This window comes from Phyllopteryx taeniolatus, chromosome 11, assembly GCF_024500385.1.
Source record: "Phyllopteryx taeniolatus isolate TA_2022b chromosome 11, UOR_Ptae_1.2, whole genome shotgun sequence".
Lineage (NCBI taxonomy): Eukaryota > Metazoa > Chordata > Actinopteri > Syngnathiformes > Syngnathidae > Phyllopteryx > Phyllopteryx taeniolatus.
In genome coordinates, this window is record NC_084512.1 from 7,986,416 (window position 1) to 8,003,112 (window position 16,697).

The following is a 16,697-nucleotide window of genomic DNA, read 5'->3' on the forward strand; positions in this document are numbered from 1 at the left end:
CCAATGGAATACATAAGCTAAACGTCCCATTTCCGGAAATGTCCCACACTTGTTGGACTCATGGCTGAGTTCTCGTTCATTGCAATTGATTGAAGAGGGTTCTCCACCTGGAAATGATCGTCGGGGGAAGATTTTCCACAGCTCAGTGGTGCTGACGTAACAATCCACAACACAATTCTTTACACAACAAACCTAAATCAGAATTTGATCTCACATTTATTAAAATGAACAAAATAATGTAAATGACAGTCTGATAAAACTTTATTTGAATCTAGAACTGAAGGTTTAAAAAAAAAAAAAACGATCTGCATGTCAGTCCCCCTGAGATGTCTTTTTTGTAGTATTTAAAGTTGAAATTAAAAATAAATACATTTTCTATGGGTGAGGTTCTTCAAGGTAAGCTGATTAAAAATACCTCAAAAGGGTCCCAACATTTTACCAGGTTAAAAAGAAAACCGTGCGAGGATTAAAACCATCTCGCCGAGGCAGATAAGGGACATGAGAATGAGTAAAAAGGTCTTTGTCAGGTGGTTGTCCTCTACAAATGCTTATACAGGACTGTGACATCATTTTTAAGTGTTGCATCTCCTGTTCAACTTGAACATGAGGTTCTACCGTTAATCACAGCTACAGTGATCTGTGTATCTCTATTACACGCATTTGTTCCCGAGCTTCTCCTTGTAGTGGATCCAGCCTGCATGTGCACACGTTCATATGTACTCGACCAAAGACACACACACACACACACACACACACACACACACTCACGCAGGCTCAGTCAGATCCTCGTCTTCCCGATGTTCCGTGACAGCATGCGTGGATCCTTCGTGTGGACGCGGTCAGGCTCGCCCACTCACAGTTTGGCTGCCATGAAGTTGATGTGAGGCCTGACCAGAGGGAAGAGAGGCAGACTCCTCTTGAACTCGGTCATGTCCCGGACCAGCGACGGCTGCAGAAACAAAACAACAGTTCAACTTTTATAGACCCTCTGTCCAGCGAAGCGGTGCTGTTGTCATGGTAACAGACATCTGTTCAATCAAGCTTAACATCCAAGCAAAAGCTCCCATTATCAACTCAGGTGGTTATGTAAATAGATGAAGGTAGTTAATTTACAATCTGATCAATTTGGGTCATCAGTCAACTTGGTTCATTGGACCCGTGTGTGTAGGTTTTTTTATATTGGGCATACCAAAATATTTAAGACATCAGTACAGACACACTAATTTTAAAAAAAACGTTAGGAATATTAGGGGTATATTACTAGTACTACTCTTGCAAGGACGAATTCTCTGTGTAATATGTCACAACAGGCTAGCAATGAGGCAAAGAAGCCATCAAAAACTTATTTGGCACCGTGAAAAAGATTACCCCAAGATGACATCAGCTTGATGAAGCGAAAAAGGGCAAGGGTCGCACTAATTACAACTACATCGGCATAATGGTGACTTGTATAGTTAATCATTTGTTTCTATGCCGGTCCATCAAACTGTCTTTACGTAAAACTTGTCCGTGACACAGAAAAGGTAGGGGACCGTTGCCCTACAAGGATTAAAGAGTCAAACAACAAAAGTTTATGAATGTCATTAGGTTGCAGGCAAACCGTTTTACACGACAGCCAAGGAAAACCACAATAACAAACCCCGTGCTCATTTATTACCATTGTATGTAAAAACATTTTTTGACAGAGCTCTCATAATGGATCTCATTAGATTGTGAACCTAATGTCATGGCTGGTGTGAGTACTTCACCAGAACACTTTGAAGATGTCAACGTGAGACTTCATTCTATGTAATGGTGTAAATAAATAGTGTTGCTGGGGGGTTACCTGGGGCAGAGAGGGTGCAGGAGTCAAGTTGACATCATTCTGAGCAGGAAATTCTCCAACGAGGGGACCTAGGAAACACACAGTGAGGTGAGCCCAGACCAGCCTGGGTGGTGTCCTTCACATTGATCACGTGACTGCAAATACTTACAGGTGTCCATCTCTCTGGATAGCACGTGCACTGACATCTTGTGTCTTTTGGGGGCGTCCAGGGTCAGGCGCTCCTGTTGGGGAGGAGGGACACAAAAGGTGAAGATGACAATAAAACTGTTATTTTGTGAAAAGCGGACATAAAGGGTGTCATAAAAGGTCCCTTTACAATTTCAAAAAATTATTACAAAAGCAAGGCGGACGACTACTTTGCACATGTGCCTCCGGGTTCAAATCCAGCCTCACCTGTGTGGAGTTTACATGTTCTCCCCATGCCTGTGTTGGTTTTCTCCAAGCACTCCGGTTTCCTTCCACATCCCAAAAACATGCGTGTTGGTTAATTGAAGACTCTAAATTGCCCTGGTCCCTTTGCAGAAAAACAACACCAAAGCATGATGTTTCCACCCCCAAGCTTCATAGTAGGTATGATGTTCTTTGGATGCAACTCAGCATTCTTTCTCCTCCAAACACGACAAGTTGTATTTTGGTTTCACCTGACCATATGACAATATCCCAATCCTCTTCTGGATCATCCAAATGCTCTCGAGCAGACTTCTGATGGGCCTGGACATGTACTGGCTTAAGCAGGGGGGCACGTGTGGCACTGCAGGATTTGAGTCCCTGGCGGCGTAGTGTGTTACTGATTTGTTACTTTGTTCACAGCAGGTCATTCACTAGGTCCCCCCCGTGCGGTTCTGGGATTTTTGCTCACCATTCTTGTCATCATTTCGACCCTACGGGGTGAGATCTTGCATGGAGCCCCAGATTGAGGGAGATTATCAGTGGTCTTGTATGTCTTCCATTTTCTCATAATTGCTCCCACAGTTGATTTCGTCACACAAAGCTACTTACCTATTGTAGATTCAGTCTTCCCAGCCTGGTCCAGGTCTACAATTTTGTTCCTGGTGTCCTTTGACAGTTCTTTAGTGTTGGCCAGACGGAGTTTGGAGTGTGACTGTTTGAGGTTGTAGGCAGGTGTCTTTTATACTGATAACGAGTTCAAACTGGTGCCATTAATACAGGTAACGCGTGGAGGACAGAGGAGCCTCTTAAAGAAGTTACAGGTCTGTGAGAGCCAGAAATCTTGCTTGTTTGTAGGTGACCAAATACTTACCGGTATTTTCCACCATAGTTTGCTAATAAATTCTTTAAAAACCAGACGATGTGATTTTCTGGATTATTTTTTCTCATTTTGTCTCTCATAGGTGAGGTATACCTATGATGAAAATTACAGGCCTCTCTTATCTTTTTAAGTGGGAGAACTTACACAAATGGTGGAAGACTAAATACTTTTTTGCCCCACTGTATAAACAAACAACCATTACCACTCACATTCATACCTATGGGCAATTTAGAGTCGCCAATTAACCTACCGTGCATATTTTTGGGATGTGGGAGGAAACTGGAGTACCTGGAGAAAAGCCACGCAGGCACGGGGAGAACATGCAAACTCCACACAGGCGAGGCCGGATTTGAACCCGGTTCCTCAGAACTGTGAGGCAGATGTGCTAACCTGTCGTCCACCGTTCCGCCCTGGAATGCAAATAGTTAAATCAATTATTTTTCCTTGTTTATGCAAGCCTAAAAGCAAGTTTAAGTGTCAAAATCAGAAGATTTGAAAATGTTTGCCTTCGTATTCATGTCTAGTGGTTTATTCAACTACAGGAAATGCAGCAAAGAAGTCCAGACACTCTCCTTGGACAAGAGAAACCGGTCCGGTCCTATTCCTTTCCTCATACGGTATAGCACTACCTTCCAAATACACATTGAAAAACTAACACCCATGTAGAAGTGCAACAACTAATCAATCAACTATTTTAATAATCGAATAATCGTTCAGAATTTTGTATTTATTTATTTAAAATTCTCAGAATTTCAGCCTCTCAACAGGAAATATTCAGATTTCAGTAGTCCTACATGAAACCAGACGGATCATATTTGTGTTTAATCAAAATAAGACATTTGCAAACATCTGCTTTTACTTTGGAAAACAAAAAATAATAAAAATAATAAAAATTTAAATAAATCAAAGACAGACAAATATTTCATGACACATCTATTTAATAAATGATGTATTTATTGAATTTTGGCACTCTTGGTCCTCCATGTTACGGACCAAACCAGTAACTCAATCATAATTTATGTTGTTGCATTTTCTGCAGTCAATTGGAAATAATGCCCTGATTTTAAATAAAGGAATGGAAATTAAAACGATTTTCATCCGATTAATCAAAAAAATAATTGACACAATCAATTATTAGAATGATCGTTAGTTGCAGCCCTACTTCTATGTAATGTTATTGTTGTTATATACTGTTGTTATGCTGTTAGTTTTGTTGTTCTTTATTCTGTTCTCCCTTTTCTCTGTCTGTCCCCTCTCAAACCTCAATCTGTCCCGTCTGCATTTGCAATAAATAGCCATCTGAATGCAAACGATAACAGAGGAAGTGTAACGGACTCACAGGATGCATAGCATTACTGCTCTGGCATGCACAGGCATACAGATCTGCCAAACTACAGCAGCTGCAGGACAAATTAAAAACAAAAAAAAAGTTGATCTACTTACACGGTAGAATTGCATAATGTCGTCTTTAGTTAACGTCTTCAGGTGGGCCACCTCAACATTATCTGTGACACAAGGACAAGGGCATCATTCAAACACAATGTTGGTGGTCCTGCAATCATTTTGTCTTATATTGGGTCTAAATTTACAATAGGCAATAGCTATAGCACAGTCAAAAAGGGGGTGTCCAGAAAGAGCCTGCTATGAGTGAACTCTGTGAGAGGCAAAGGAGTGACAGACGTTTTTTAGCGGGTAATCCTGGTAATAGTGCTGGGCTCTTGTTCTTCACCTTTAATCCTGGACAAACACTCATTGACTGACCTGTACGCCATTACAGCTTACCCATTCACATTTTGCAACCTTTTGAAACTGCTTAGTGGTGGTTCTCCTTCCTAAGCAAGAAATTCAATCACAGCTCTCTGCCTCTGATGGGCATCCAACAATGACATCATTCCCAAAATGTCTCATGTTTTGTCTACTTTACACTTGTGCTCCCTCCTACAGCTGCTGGTATGAGCCAATTATCACCATCACTCCATTGGTGGCTTGTCAACATTTTGGGGTTTAGACAGATTAGCAGTGAATCAGGAGCCACAACAAGCCACGCTAGCGTAGCTAGAGGGCTGCAGGTGAAAAACGTGTGTTTGAGCCGCAGGCTTTTAAATCCATTACATTTCTCTCCCCCCTATTGAAACGGCCCAGAAATGTACTCCACCTGATACTTAACATGAGCAACAATGTGAGAGATCAAACGCGGTTTTAAATATATGTGACTCATATAGGATTTAGATGTAGCAGTAAGGTGATGATGACCATTTGCAGCAGCTCACCTCGATCAAAATTATACTGTTGGGAGATGATCTCTCCCCAGTACTTGGCACACTCCGCGGACAGTTTTTTGGGTTTGTCCAGGCGGCGAATGGCCAGGGCTTGGATGTGCTTCTGGAAAGCTTCATCGCTCATCTCCTCCACTGTTCTCTCCATGGTGCAAAGGAACGCCTCGATGCGGCTCTCCAGGTAGTGCGGTGCCTTTTCTGATTGGATGATGAAGCGAAGGCCTTGGACCCCGTTGGCCCGCCTTGGACCGCTGAACACGATGTAGCCTTTGGGATGCAAAGCAGAAACTGGGTTAGACCTCAGATTAAAGCAAGGTTACCATCAAACAAGATGTTTTTGAACAGTAGACCCTGATCTGGCTTCTATTTTCCCACCTGGTAGTGGGATGGCGAGGTCTTGGATCAGAAAAACAGAGGGTTTTACTTTTGTTCCATTTCTATGGAGGCGACGCAACCTGAATTTGTACACAAGGCGGAACACACCGTAGTCTACCATTTACCTATGCAAACACAGTAGTAAAGTCATAATTACAGTAAATATTTGAATGAAAAACACTTCTTGGCCATAAATATAAAACGATTGAAAAACAAAATAACTAACAGATTTTATATTTAGGCACCCGCAGATGCAACTATTTGCAGATTTTATTATATATATATATATATATATATATATATATATACACATATATATATATATATATATATATACATATATATATATATATATATATACATATATATATATATATATATATATATATACAGGGTGATTGAAAAGTAACTCCCTATTAAAGTAAAATACTTAGAATTTATTCATATGTTGTAATATTTTTCTCAATTTCTTTGTGTATGTTCCATGATTAAAGGAGCAAGTCTATTCTACCAAACCAACGACTTTGGAAGAACTTGAAGGGCGAATACGAGAAGTTATGTACTTCCATCCCACAAGAGTTCCTTGTGAAATCAGTTAATGCGGTTCCCAACACACTCCTAACCCTTGTGGAAAACCGTCCCAGAAGAATGTATGATGTTTTAACTATAGAGGGGGGATGATGTCATATTAAACCTATGGATTAAGAATAGGATGTCACTCTTCACATCTGTGTCAAGGAAGGTGAGCGAATACTTTTGGCAATATGGTATATATTAGAGATGTGGACTGGGGTCACATGACTTGGACTCGAGTCATGAATTTGATGACTTTAGAGACAACTTAACAATATGTTACAAGACTTGCAACTCGACTTGGACTTGAACAGCAATCACTTATGACTTGAAACCATCGACTTAAAAAGACTTGGCACTGAGAAACCAAAATTCTCAGCTTCTCTTTCTATGCTATATCCATCCATCCATCCATCCATTTTCTGAGCCGCTTCTCCTCACTAGGGCGTGCTGGAGCCTATCCCAGATGTCATTGGGCAGGAGGCGGGGTACACCCTGAACTGGTTGCCAGCCAATCGCAGGGCACATTGGAACAAACAACCATTCGCACTCACAGTCATGCCTACGGGCAATTTAGAGTCTCCAATTCATGCATGTTTTTTGGGATGTGGGAGGAAACCGGACTGCCCGGAGAAAACCCACGCAGGCACGGGGAGAACATGCAAACTCCACATAGGCGGGGCCGGGGATTGAATCCGGGTCCTCAGAACTGTGAGGCTGACGCTCTAACCAGTCGGCCACCGTGCCGCCTCTATGCTATATGTATCACTTATTGTTATATTACAGGAAAATGTGAAAAGTGACAACATAATACTGCTAATTTTACTGATTATTTAATAGGTCAGAGTGTCAAACACACTACCTACAGTAATGGTTTCATGAGAGAGAAAAAAGCAATACAACATAAATCAGCAATAAATGTGACAGTTAAAGTATATATTCCAAGAACCACTGCTAACATACACAGAAAGGAAAATGATAATTAACATAACAATAAGGACAAAAAAAAAATCACATTGCATGGTGGGAATCACGGAGCTTGACGTCAGGTATGCTTGTTTTCCTTAGTGTTCTCCAGAATCAGTCTTGAATTTTTTATTGTTTTTAAATTCACTATTTACCGATCGGTCAGCACACATCTAGCATCTATTTGACATGAAACTACTTTCTTCTTCGTGTCCTTTTAATCTTTGCTTCTTTTTGATGTAACATTTGAGATATCACAGTTGGACAGAATTGTGCCTTTAAAACAAGATGACAAACTTGTGTTCCCCTTTTTTAAATTGCCTTATGTTTTTGATACAAGAAATGCTTATTTATATTTGTGTTTGAAATTGTCTCACTAGAAATGTTTGTAGACAAGAAAATGCAGTTTGCTGCTATGTGCACAACGTGAATTTAAGAAAAATACTGTTGATTATCTAAAAGAGGAAACCAATTGGGCTTTCATTAGGAATCTTTAACCAAGCAAAAATATTTTATCGTTATACTTGATTATTCCGATAGAATTGCCAGTAGAATACTCGATTACTAATTGCAGCACTACTGGATGTAAATTCATGTGACAGGTCTGTTTATTGTCACTTCGGAAATAAATCTAGAAAGATTAAGTCATCGCATTTTCATTGAAATAACTGAAAATGTACTATTAAATCGGTTTTGACGTGGCAATAAACTATTACTGGAATGATAACTCGCCCTACTCTGCCTCTGATTATTAGCACCAAGACAGGATTTGTACTTTTGATTCGCTGTGTCGAAGCTCTTCACCAACACACACAAAAATACTGTACATAGGGCGGTTCTTAAACCACACCTCAACAGATGCAGATGGAATATGCTTCATGAGTCCCTGCTAATTTTTGTGCATCTCAGACACGGGACGAATATCAAACGAGATCCCCGATAGTGTGTATGTTTATTTTTAGTGCCACCACTAATGATATATTGCTAACAAATCTATCGTCTGACCTAACGCAAATATTTCTTAGCCCCTGAAAAAAAATATTTATTTATATACATATTCAAACGTGAAGAAGCCATTCAAGCAACCTATGTCGTATCTCACCGAGCTGCTCTTTAGTTCTCAGCGTGTTGAAGCACGGCTCGGAGATGATTTGACAGAAGAGCTCCAGCAGCATGTTCTCGTTGGTGGTCTGCATGTCGGTCTGGTAGTAGATCTCGATGCCACAGTTGTTATGTACCTCATTCCTCTGCTGATAAACATACCATCCACCTGCCAGAAACACAAGAACATTCACTTTTTTGCACCAGTGACACTATCAAAAAAGAAGCAATTTTCTTTTGAACTAGTGCTGACAATCTGATTGTTTTATTACTCAGTACAGATTAGAATTGACCGTATAAGAATTGTATATTATATACAATATTAAATAAGTATTATCAATACAGTTGGCTGTAATTTCCAAACAGTAAATACAATAGTTTTGTGAATTCTCTTTAATAAAGCTCAACATCTACAATTCATACACACATTGACTGTTTTATTTGAAATCAATTGTGGTGTATAAAGGCAACATCATATAAACTGTCACTGTACAAATACTTCTGGACCTTGCTGAATGAGTCCATTTTTAATGTTAATCACATCATGCCATGACATGATTCAAATTGTTCTGTTCGTGTTTGCTTGAAGGCTTCATCTCCACTACGCTTCGATGCCAGGGTCCACAGCTTTCATGCTTGGTTTTATTTGTATTCTCTCTTGCAGAGCTTTTTTACTGCAAAGCAACAATACCCCGTTTCAGGTTCACATACACAGCATGCTGCTGGATGCAGGCCCAATAGGATCTAAAGTTTCAGATGGGGGACAGTCACGACAAGGCGTGCTTAACTCAAGACTTGCTTTTCTGCTGATGGTTCCAAAGTGGACTCTTAAAGCTTTTTATCTGACATCAATATTTTCTTTAGAGTGAAGTGTGGTGAAATGCTGGGTAACCTGGCTCCTTTTGAGCTCAACTTCTGTTTGTGAGGGGGACTGTGATCAAGCTGGCTGCCATGGAATAGAGTTTCCCTCATGCACTTAAGAGGCATCACACACCTTAACATCTTTGATCCAAAATCTACTGCAGTGAAAGAATGTTATATAGATGTTCGGAGGAATCAAATTAGTTTAATGAAAACCTTTACGTAATTATATTTTTTGCCAGATTTTTAGCATATGTACTGAGATCAAGGAACCACTATCATAAAATCTTAAAACCCTCTCAATCTGGCTTCAGACCCCACAAGAGCACTAAAAACTGTCCTCATCAAAATCACAAACCACCACCTCTTCGCTTCACACTCAGGACACATCAGTATCCTCATTCCCTTCTAAACTCTCTGCAGTAAGTGCTGAACTAGTGATAGAGTGGTTTGCGATGTACTGTATGTATAAAGAAAATTATATAATGCATGACTGTCAAAAATTTTATAAACCAGCTGATAGAAAAGCAGTAATCTGTATTTTTACAGGTTTGCGAAGGGGCTACATGTGAGCGTCTGCATCAACTCTTACTTTTTTTTTTTTTTTTTTTTTTTCTCTACATTGCCAGGCTGTGACTTGGCAAAGCATCTTTGTGTTTACATGCTGTACTCCTGGAACCAAGCCCGGAAACCTCTCTCCATCCTTCGGTGCGACGCAGGATGTCTCCTGCTGGCCCTGCACAACCCTGGTTTTCCTGTGCAAACCATTCGATGTGCTTAACATAATCAGGGCGGCAGCACAGGTGATTTGCTTTAAGTGTGTGTGTCAAGGGGACGTGTGTACTTGTTTTGCCTGAATGACGTCAATTCACACTCGGTGACCACGAGTCTCCTTGGGTGGAATTTAGAAATGCTAAAATTTAATTGAAGCCTTTTCCAGTGTTAAGGATGCGTCAGCGATGACGTGAGCATGAGGGAAGGGTGAGGGCCCTTCTGTGTGGTTGCTGTGGAGACTGGCTGGCCTTGCTGGGTGTTGATTATGAGTGCTTTACTGGCGTGTGGAGTACGAGACCTACCGTCTGGAACCTGCACCTCTCTGTAGCGGATCAGTTGGCTTGGTAGGAGAGGCTTCGTGCGAGCGTGCTCAATGAGAGTGTCCTCCACCATTTGCATCATGCCAAGGGCAGACTAAAACGTGACGGAAAGAGGGCAAGAAGAAGATATTTTAGCCTATAAACGTTTGACAGGAAGTTTTATCAACCAGAAAAACAAACATTTTGTGTTGTATGTTGTTCCTGAAATTGGCACCTGTTTTATGTTTTTAAATGTATTTAATGAAAATTTAAAAACAATTTGTTGGGTCCTCACAAAAGGCATTTTTGTGGTTTGACCTCCAGTGGTACATATACAGGAGGAAGGTAGTTTGGTTAAAAAAATAATTTAAAAAGTGAGAACTGGTACATATTCATCTGGTTGTGCCCTACTCTATGTACTAACACTTGGTTCTATTTGAAAAGACTGGAAGTGTGAGGAAAGTTTTAAACACTGAACACATTGGCTCTGACTTCACACTGAGTGCCAGTCTAAATGGTCTCAGTGCAGACTATTTCCTTGCTTTAATTTGGTTTAAATAAACTAAATAATTTGCATTTATATTCAGGGCACCTAAGGTTGTTATCTTGGCCATCTGCTATTCTCCCTTCACATTTCAGCCCTGGCCAAAAATAGTAGTAATTTCTCGTGTATAATTCACACCTATGTACAACCCCAATTCCAATGAAGTTGGGACGCTGTGTTAAACATAAATAAAAACAGAAGACAATGATTTGCAAATCATGTTCAACCTATATTTAATTGAATACACTACAAAGACAATATGTGTAATGTTCAAACAGGTAAACTTTATTCCATCCATCCATACATTTTCGACCGCTTATCCGAGGTCGGGTCGCGGGGGCAGTAGCTTTAGCAGGGACGCCCAGACTTCCCTCTCCCCAGCCACTTCATCCAGCTCTTCCGGGGGGATCCCGATGCGTTCCCAGGCCAGCCGAAGGATGTAGTCTCTCCAGCGTGTCCTGGGTCGTCCCCGGGGTCTCCTCCCGGTGGGACGTGCCCGAAACACCTCACCTCAACTGGCTCCTCTCGATGTGGAGGAGCAGCGGCTCAACTCTGAGATCCTCCCGGATGACAGAGCTTCTCACCCTCTCTCTAAGGGAGAGCCCGGACACCCTGGGAAGGAAACTCATTTTGGCTGCTTGTATCCGGGATCTTGTTCTTTCGGTCGTGAAGTCTCTCTCCATGGCCTCACCGAACTCCTCCCATGCCCGAGTGTTTGCTACAGTGACCATCAAAGCTGCATTCCGCTTGGCCAGCCGGTATCCATCAGCTGCCTCAAGAGTCCCACAAGCCAAAAAGGCCCGGGAGGACTCCTTCTTCAGTTTGACGGCATCCCTCATCGTTTGTGTCCACCAACGGGTTCAGGGATCGCCGCCATGACAGGCACCAACCACCTTACGGCCACAGCTCCGGTCGGCCGCCTCAGCAATGGAGGCGCGGAACATGGTCCACTCGGACTCAATGTCCCCCACCCCCCCCAGAACATGAGCAAAGTTCTGTCGGAAGTGGGAGTTGAAACTCATTCTGACAGGGGATTCTGCTAGACGTTCCCAGCAGACCCTCACAATACGTTTGGGCCTGCCACGTCGGACCGGCATCGCCGAGACGGGGAGCAATAAGTATACCCACACCTGCTCGACGCCTCCCACCGTGGGCAACTCTAGAGTAGAAGAGAGTTTGACCCCTCTTGAGAGGACTGGTACCAGAGCCCAAACTGTACGTAGAGGCGAGTCCGACTATATCTAGTCGGAACTTCTCGACCACACACACCAGCTCGTGCTCCTTCTCTGGCAGAACGGTGGCATTCCACGTCCCTAGAGCTAGCTTCTGTAGCCGGAGATCGGATCGCCAAGGTCCCCGCCTTCGGCCACCGCCCAGCTCGCACTGCACCCGACCCCTATGGCCCCTCCCATAGACTATCATCCACGCACTTGCAGTAACAGTCTCTGCGTACTCCTGAAGGTCTGTGATTGAGTTGTAGGTGGCAGCCTGTTTGAACATGGTCCAGTCAGTGATGGCAAAAAGTCTCCAAGTGCCTCAAGGGACCCTTCTGGCCACACACGTACCTGTTTCCTAATTGGTCGGGAGACGAGGTGGGGGTGGGGAAGCCCCCCTCTCAGGGGAGTAAAAACATATTCCAGAGTGTTATTTCCCCATGTTGGAAAGTCAATGTTTCAGTACAGTTTAGGAAACACAGCCTTGGAGTCAGCATTGTTAAAGTCCACAGCTAGGATGAGGAAAGCATCTGGGTGGGCCGTCAGCTGTTCACTGATATGATGGAAGAGATCATTTAGCACCTCACTCCTGTTATTGCTGGAGCTCAGAGGAATATAGACTGCTACAAGCAGTATGGCAGTGAATTCCCTCTGTAAATAAAACAGCCAGCACTTCAGAGTCATAAACTCCAATGGCGGTGAGCAGTGTTGACTGACCAAGATAGTGTCCCGGCACCAGGCGTCATTGATGTAAACACAGAGTCCGCCTCCGCGAGTCAGGCCTCCCGAGTTCTGTCCACTCTGTAGCATGCTAGCCGGTCGAGCTGAATGGCGCCGTCTGGAACGCTGCTGTTCAAGTGAACTCTGATGGCAATGACTTTTGGTATATATAATCTCTTTCGACTTGAGTAACATAACAATAAAATACAACTTTAGATAATCATTTCCAGATTTATATATATATTTCCAGATTTAGCAGCCCCTGGCAGTGATGAACGCTGTTCAGCCATTTCAGTTCAAGCCAGTGTGTGATCAGGGAAATGAGGAAGACAAGAATTTAGGATTAGCAGCTGTTGTAGGTACCCGGAGCAACCCGCAGTTCCGTAGCTCCTCAGTGACAGTAGAGTTTTAACTCCGTGAAAGTAGTTCTGCCAATGTCGAGCAGAAGCTTGCGACTGTATCTGCGTCTTGGAACATGTAGACATGACGAAGACGGACTAAAACAATGATTTATAAGATGAAAAACACAAATACACCGTTTGTTTGGGACAGAGAACAGCCGCTGCATATGCACGCACCGCCATGATGGAAAATAAATAAATAAAATAAGTAAAACTAAACAAATAGTTAAAATTGTTTAAATTGTGGGCCCTGAATCTATAATCTATCAAAGTTTAACTTTTTTAATGGAATTATGAAAATGAACTTTTCCATGATATTTTAATTTTTTGGAAAGGGTCTGTAAACTTATGAGCACAACTGTACAAATATGTCATACGTACTACCCCTGTCATATTGGAATGAAAGTGTAGGCTACACCTTTTTCATAAGCTCTAGCTGGCGGTGGCATATAAAAATGAACATGTACACCTCTCTCATAACTTCTAAGTGGCCTATTAGAATGAAAGTGTACACTTTTTTTCTAACCTCTAGATGGCAGTATGAATTTATAAAATGCAAATTTTGTTTAATTTCCCCCTATATCTATGTATAATGCGCACTATTGACTTCTGACAATATTGTGGGGGGGGGATGTGCATTATACACAAGAAATTACGGTACATGTTTGCAATTGTCCCATGACTTAGAATTATTATATGGATGGTGTTGAACTGTATGAAAACTGAATACTGACAAATAAAATGAGAAAGCCAGCAGGAAGTCAGTTTGGATGCAGTAATTACATGCACCATAATTGTGATCCTTTGATCATTTATACGTTTGATGAGTTTTAATATTAAATATTTTCTTCTTAAGTCGGTTTATCCAGAGAATTTATTGGATTATTATTACATAGATTTCCAAGACTTTTGCCAACAAAATATTTTTCTGAATATTGCTGCTTGAATGTAAACACCAGAAACTAAATACAATTTTTCTTAGTCAAAAACAAACCTCCTTGGTGATGTTGCCATGGAGAAGGGCTTCAATATGTAACCGTGACAACAGCTGAGGGATGAAAGCCTTGAGGCGCGGGAGAGTTACATCTGGAATACACATCACAGCTATCAGTCGAAGAGCAACATCACAATGAAATGATACTCTTGGCTGTCAATGAACAGTTAAAAAAAAAAAAAAAAGATCAGCTCGTGTTTGAAGATGAGTCTCTGGATCGTCTAGAATCAAAGCTCATTTTTTTTTTTCCTTTGAGGAGCAGTTTTGCTCATTTCTCCGTTTGAGGATCAACTTTCTAATGGTCAGGAGCAATTTTTTGCAGGTTTTTTGCATATGGACACGAAGCTGGGGTTTTATTAAACAATACAAATTAAACAATAAAAATACAACAATATAATGGGGCTATGGAATGCAGGTCTGCAGCTATCGAATATTTTAGTACTCGAGTATCCTCCGAAACCCTCTTCAGTTTGTGTACATAACGCATTTTACCCGTTTTCCTTCTCTCTCTCTCCCTCCCTTCTTCTGGGTGTTATTCTGAACCAAGTATAGGAGAGCTCAGCGCGGAACCTTTTCCAACCTTATTGTTTGACTTTGTATTTTCGAATAAATTGTTAAACTTTCCATCCGCCCTAATCATTGAAGTTCTACCTCAACCAGAATAAAAGAACCGGACGCGACTGGGTGAAGTTTCGCTCTGCATTTTGTGGCCATTTCTGGTAGCCGTTTTTACTTTCCTTTCCGTAACAAGGAACAAAGCAACAACAATGGCGACCGTGGAGCAGAGTCTGCTAGAACAAAATGGACCTAGATGACCAGATGATGCGTTTAATTGTGCTGCAAAATCGATCGAGAAGGCGGTGGCGTAGGTGCTGTGTGGAACCGGGAGGAACGCTGATTACATCATCACAGCATATGGCTAAAACAGACCAATCACGAGAGATGATCTCCGCGGCATTCTACACGCAGCAACAATTTTTTCCGTGCGCGCGTCAAGCTGTGCAGAGGGGTCGCGCGGGCCAATTCGCCGGTCACGTGATGCAATGCGGGCGTTGTCGGCCGCGGGAGTATAAAGGGGCCTTAACACCTGCATTCAGCAGTTATGCCTCTAGCGCAAAATTAAACTGAAGCAGGTCTACTTTGAAACTGTCTGCTGAGCCTGGATATCTGCAAGTCTCACTGAATTCTCTCAGATGAGATTCTTCTCTAGTTTGCAGCGAGCGACCTGTCAGCTTGGAGTTTGGACATTCTGAGCATTCCATTTATGATACTGCCTATGTATATGTACCACAAACAAAACATCCATCCATCTTTTATCATCATTGAGGACAAGGTAAGCTGGAGCCTATCCCAGCTGACTTTGGGCAAGAGGCATGGTACATCTGGGAGTGTACGCCAGCCAATCACAAGGTTTTTTCATTACATTCCAATCACATGAAATATATGAGAAGAAATAAACTATATTACACATCTCAAGTACCATCACATAACACTGCTTATTGTTGTAAGCTCCTGCATGTGACTGTGTGATTAAAGATTGTAAATATATGTGTGTAAGCCATATTTACAGCAGTAAACTCCATTTGGCCAGAGTAAAAAAATGGGCAGCTATTCCTCCATTCCAGAAAACTGAAACCTTTGCTCTAACTTGAGTTTCTACTTGTTAAATGTACGCAGCCTGACTTCACTAAAATGCTGCCTAAATAAAACTTTTCACAAAATCAAGCTTATCAGCTAACAATCTTTTTTTTTTTTTTTTTTTATTATTTTTTTTTTTTTTCATGTACGACAGGAACTCTTTCAAGTCGCTCTCAGAGGAAGATATTTCTACTTCCCAGCTGTCTCGAAATGAGTACAAAAAAGGAGGGGTAAGACAGAAAAAAGGAAGAGATTAAAAGGAGCACGTACAATTCATTCAGTCAGAAAATATTAAATATTCACTCGGGGTCGAGGAATGAATTCTCCATCTAGGATAAGGTACTGTCATACTTTACAAGAACCATGCCTTTTGTTTGAGTCATTGTGGAGGACTCTTGCCAAAAATTCAAATGTGTGAGCATTGTTTTGAAGATGTTATTACTTTCCCCAGATATGTATGTGTAATATCATTACTCAATATTATTACATAAAAGCATCTCACCCTCTAGAGCCTCCCTGAGCTCATCTTTGGTCCAAGCCACCTCAGTCATTAGCAGACGGAGGTAGTACATGGCGTGCTGGTGCGGCTGCTCTGCTCTGAAGTTATTTAAAGACCTCATGTACTGCCGAAAAGAAAAAAAATGTACGCAAAGCAAAATACTGTTAAATCTCCAATGGCAGGCAGATTAAAACACAGCAAAAAAGATGAAGACTATAGATACTACCGCTTCCTTGATTATGTCAAAACGTTTCTCATCAATCTCAAATGTGGCCATCTTCTCAATGATCTTCTTCAACAGGATGTCCTGCTTGTCATTGTAACCTTTAACAGAGAGCTGGGGCAGTGACAAAGAGCAGATGGTTTA

At 41.7% G+C, this 16,697-nt stretch overlaps 1 protein-coding gene across 3 annotated transcripts in view; it reads right to left on the bottom strand.

Moving 5' to 3' along the window:
• Nucleotides 1-197: 197 nt before the first annotated feature.
• ide (insulin-degrading enzyme) overlaps nt 198-16,697 on the bottom strand; it is a 41,083-nt gene continuing 24,583 nt past the window's right edge. For all 3 annotated transcript variants that reach the window (XM_061789289.1, XM_061789286.1, XM_061789287.1), the window contains 10 exons: nt 16,557-16,667; nt 16,334-16,454; nt 14,194-14,285; nt 10,324-10,435; nt 8,388-8,555; nt 5,366-5,638; nt 4,539-4,600; nt 1,974-2,046; nt 1,826-1,893; nt 198-949 (listed from right to left, as the gene is read on the bottom strand). In XM_061789289.1, the coding sequence (XP_061645273.1) occupies nt 854-949; nt 1,826-1,893; nt 1,974-2,046; nt 4,539-4,600; nt 5,366-5,638; nt 8,388-8,555; nt 10,324-10,435; nt 14,194-14,285; nt 16,334-16,454; nt 16,557-16,667 (1,176 nt within the window). In that variant the 3' untranslated portion in view covers nt 198-853. The remainder of the gene's footprint in view (nt 950-1,825; nt 1,894-1,973; nt 2,047-4,538; nt 4,601-5,365; nt 5,639-8,387; nt 8,556-10,323; nt 10,436-14,193; nt 14,286-16,333; nt 16,455-16,556; nt 16,668-16,697) is intronic.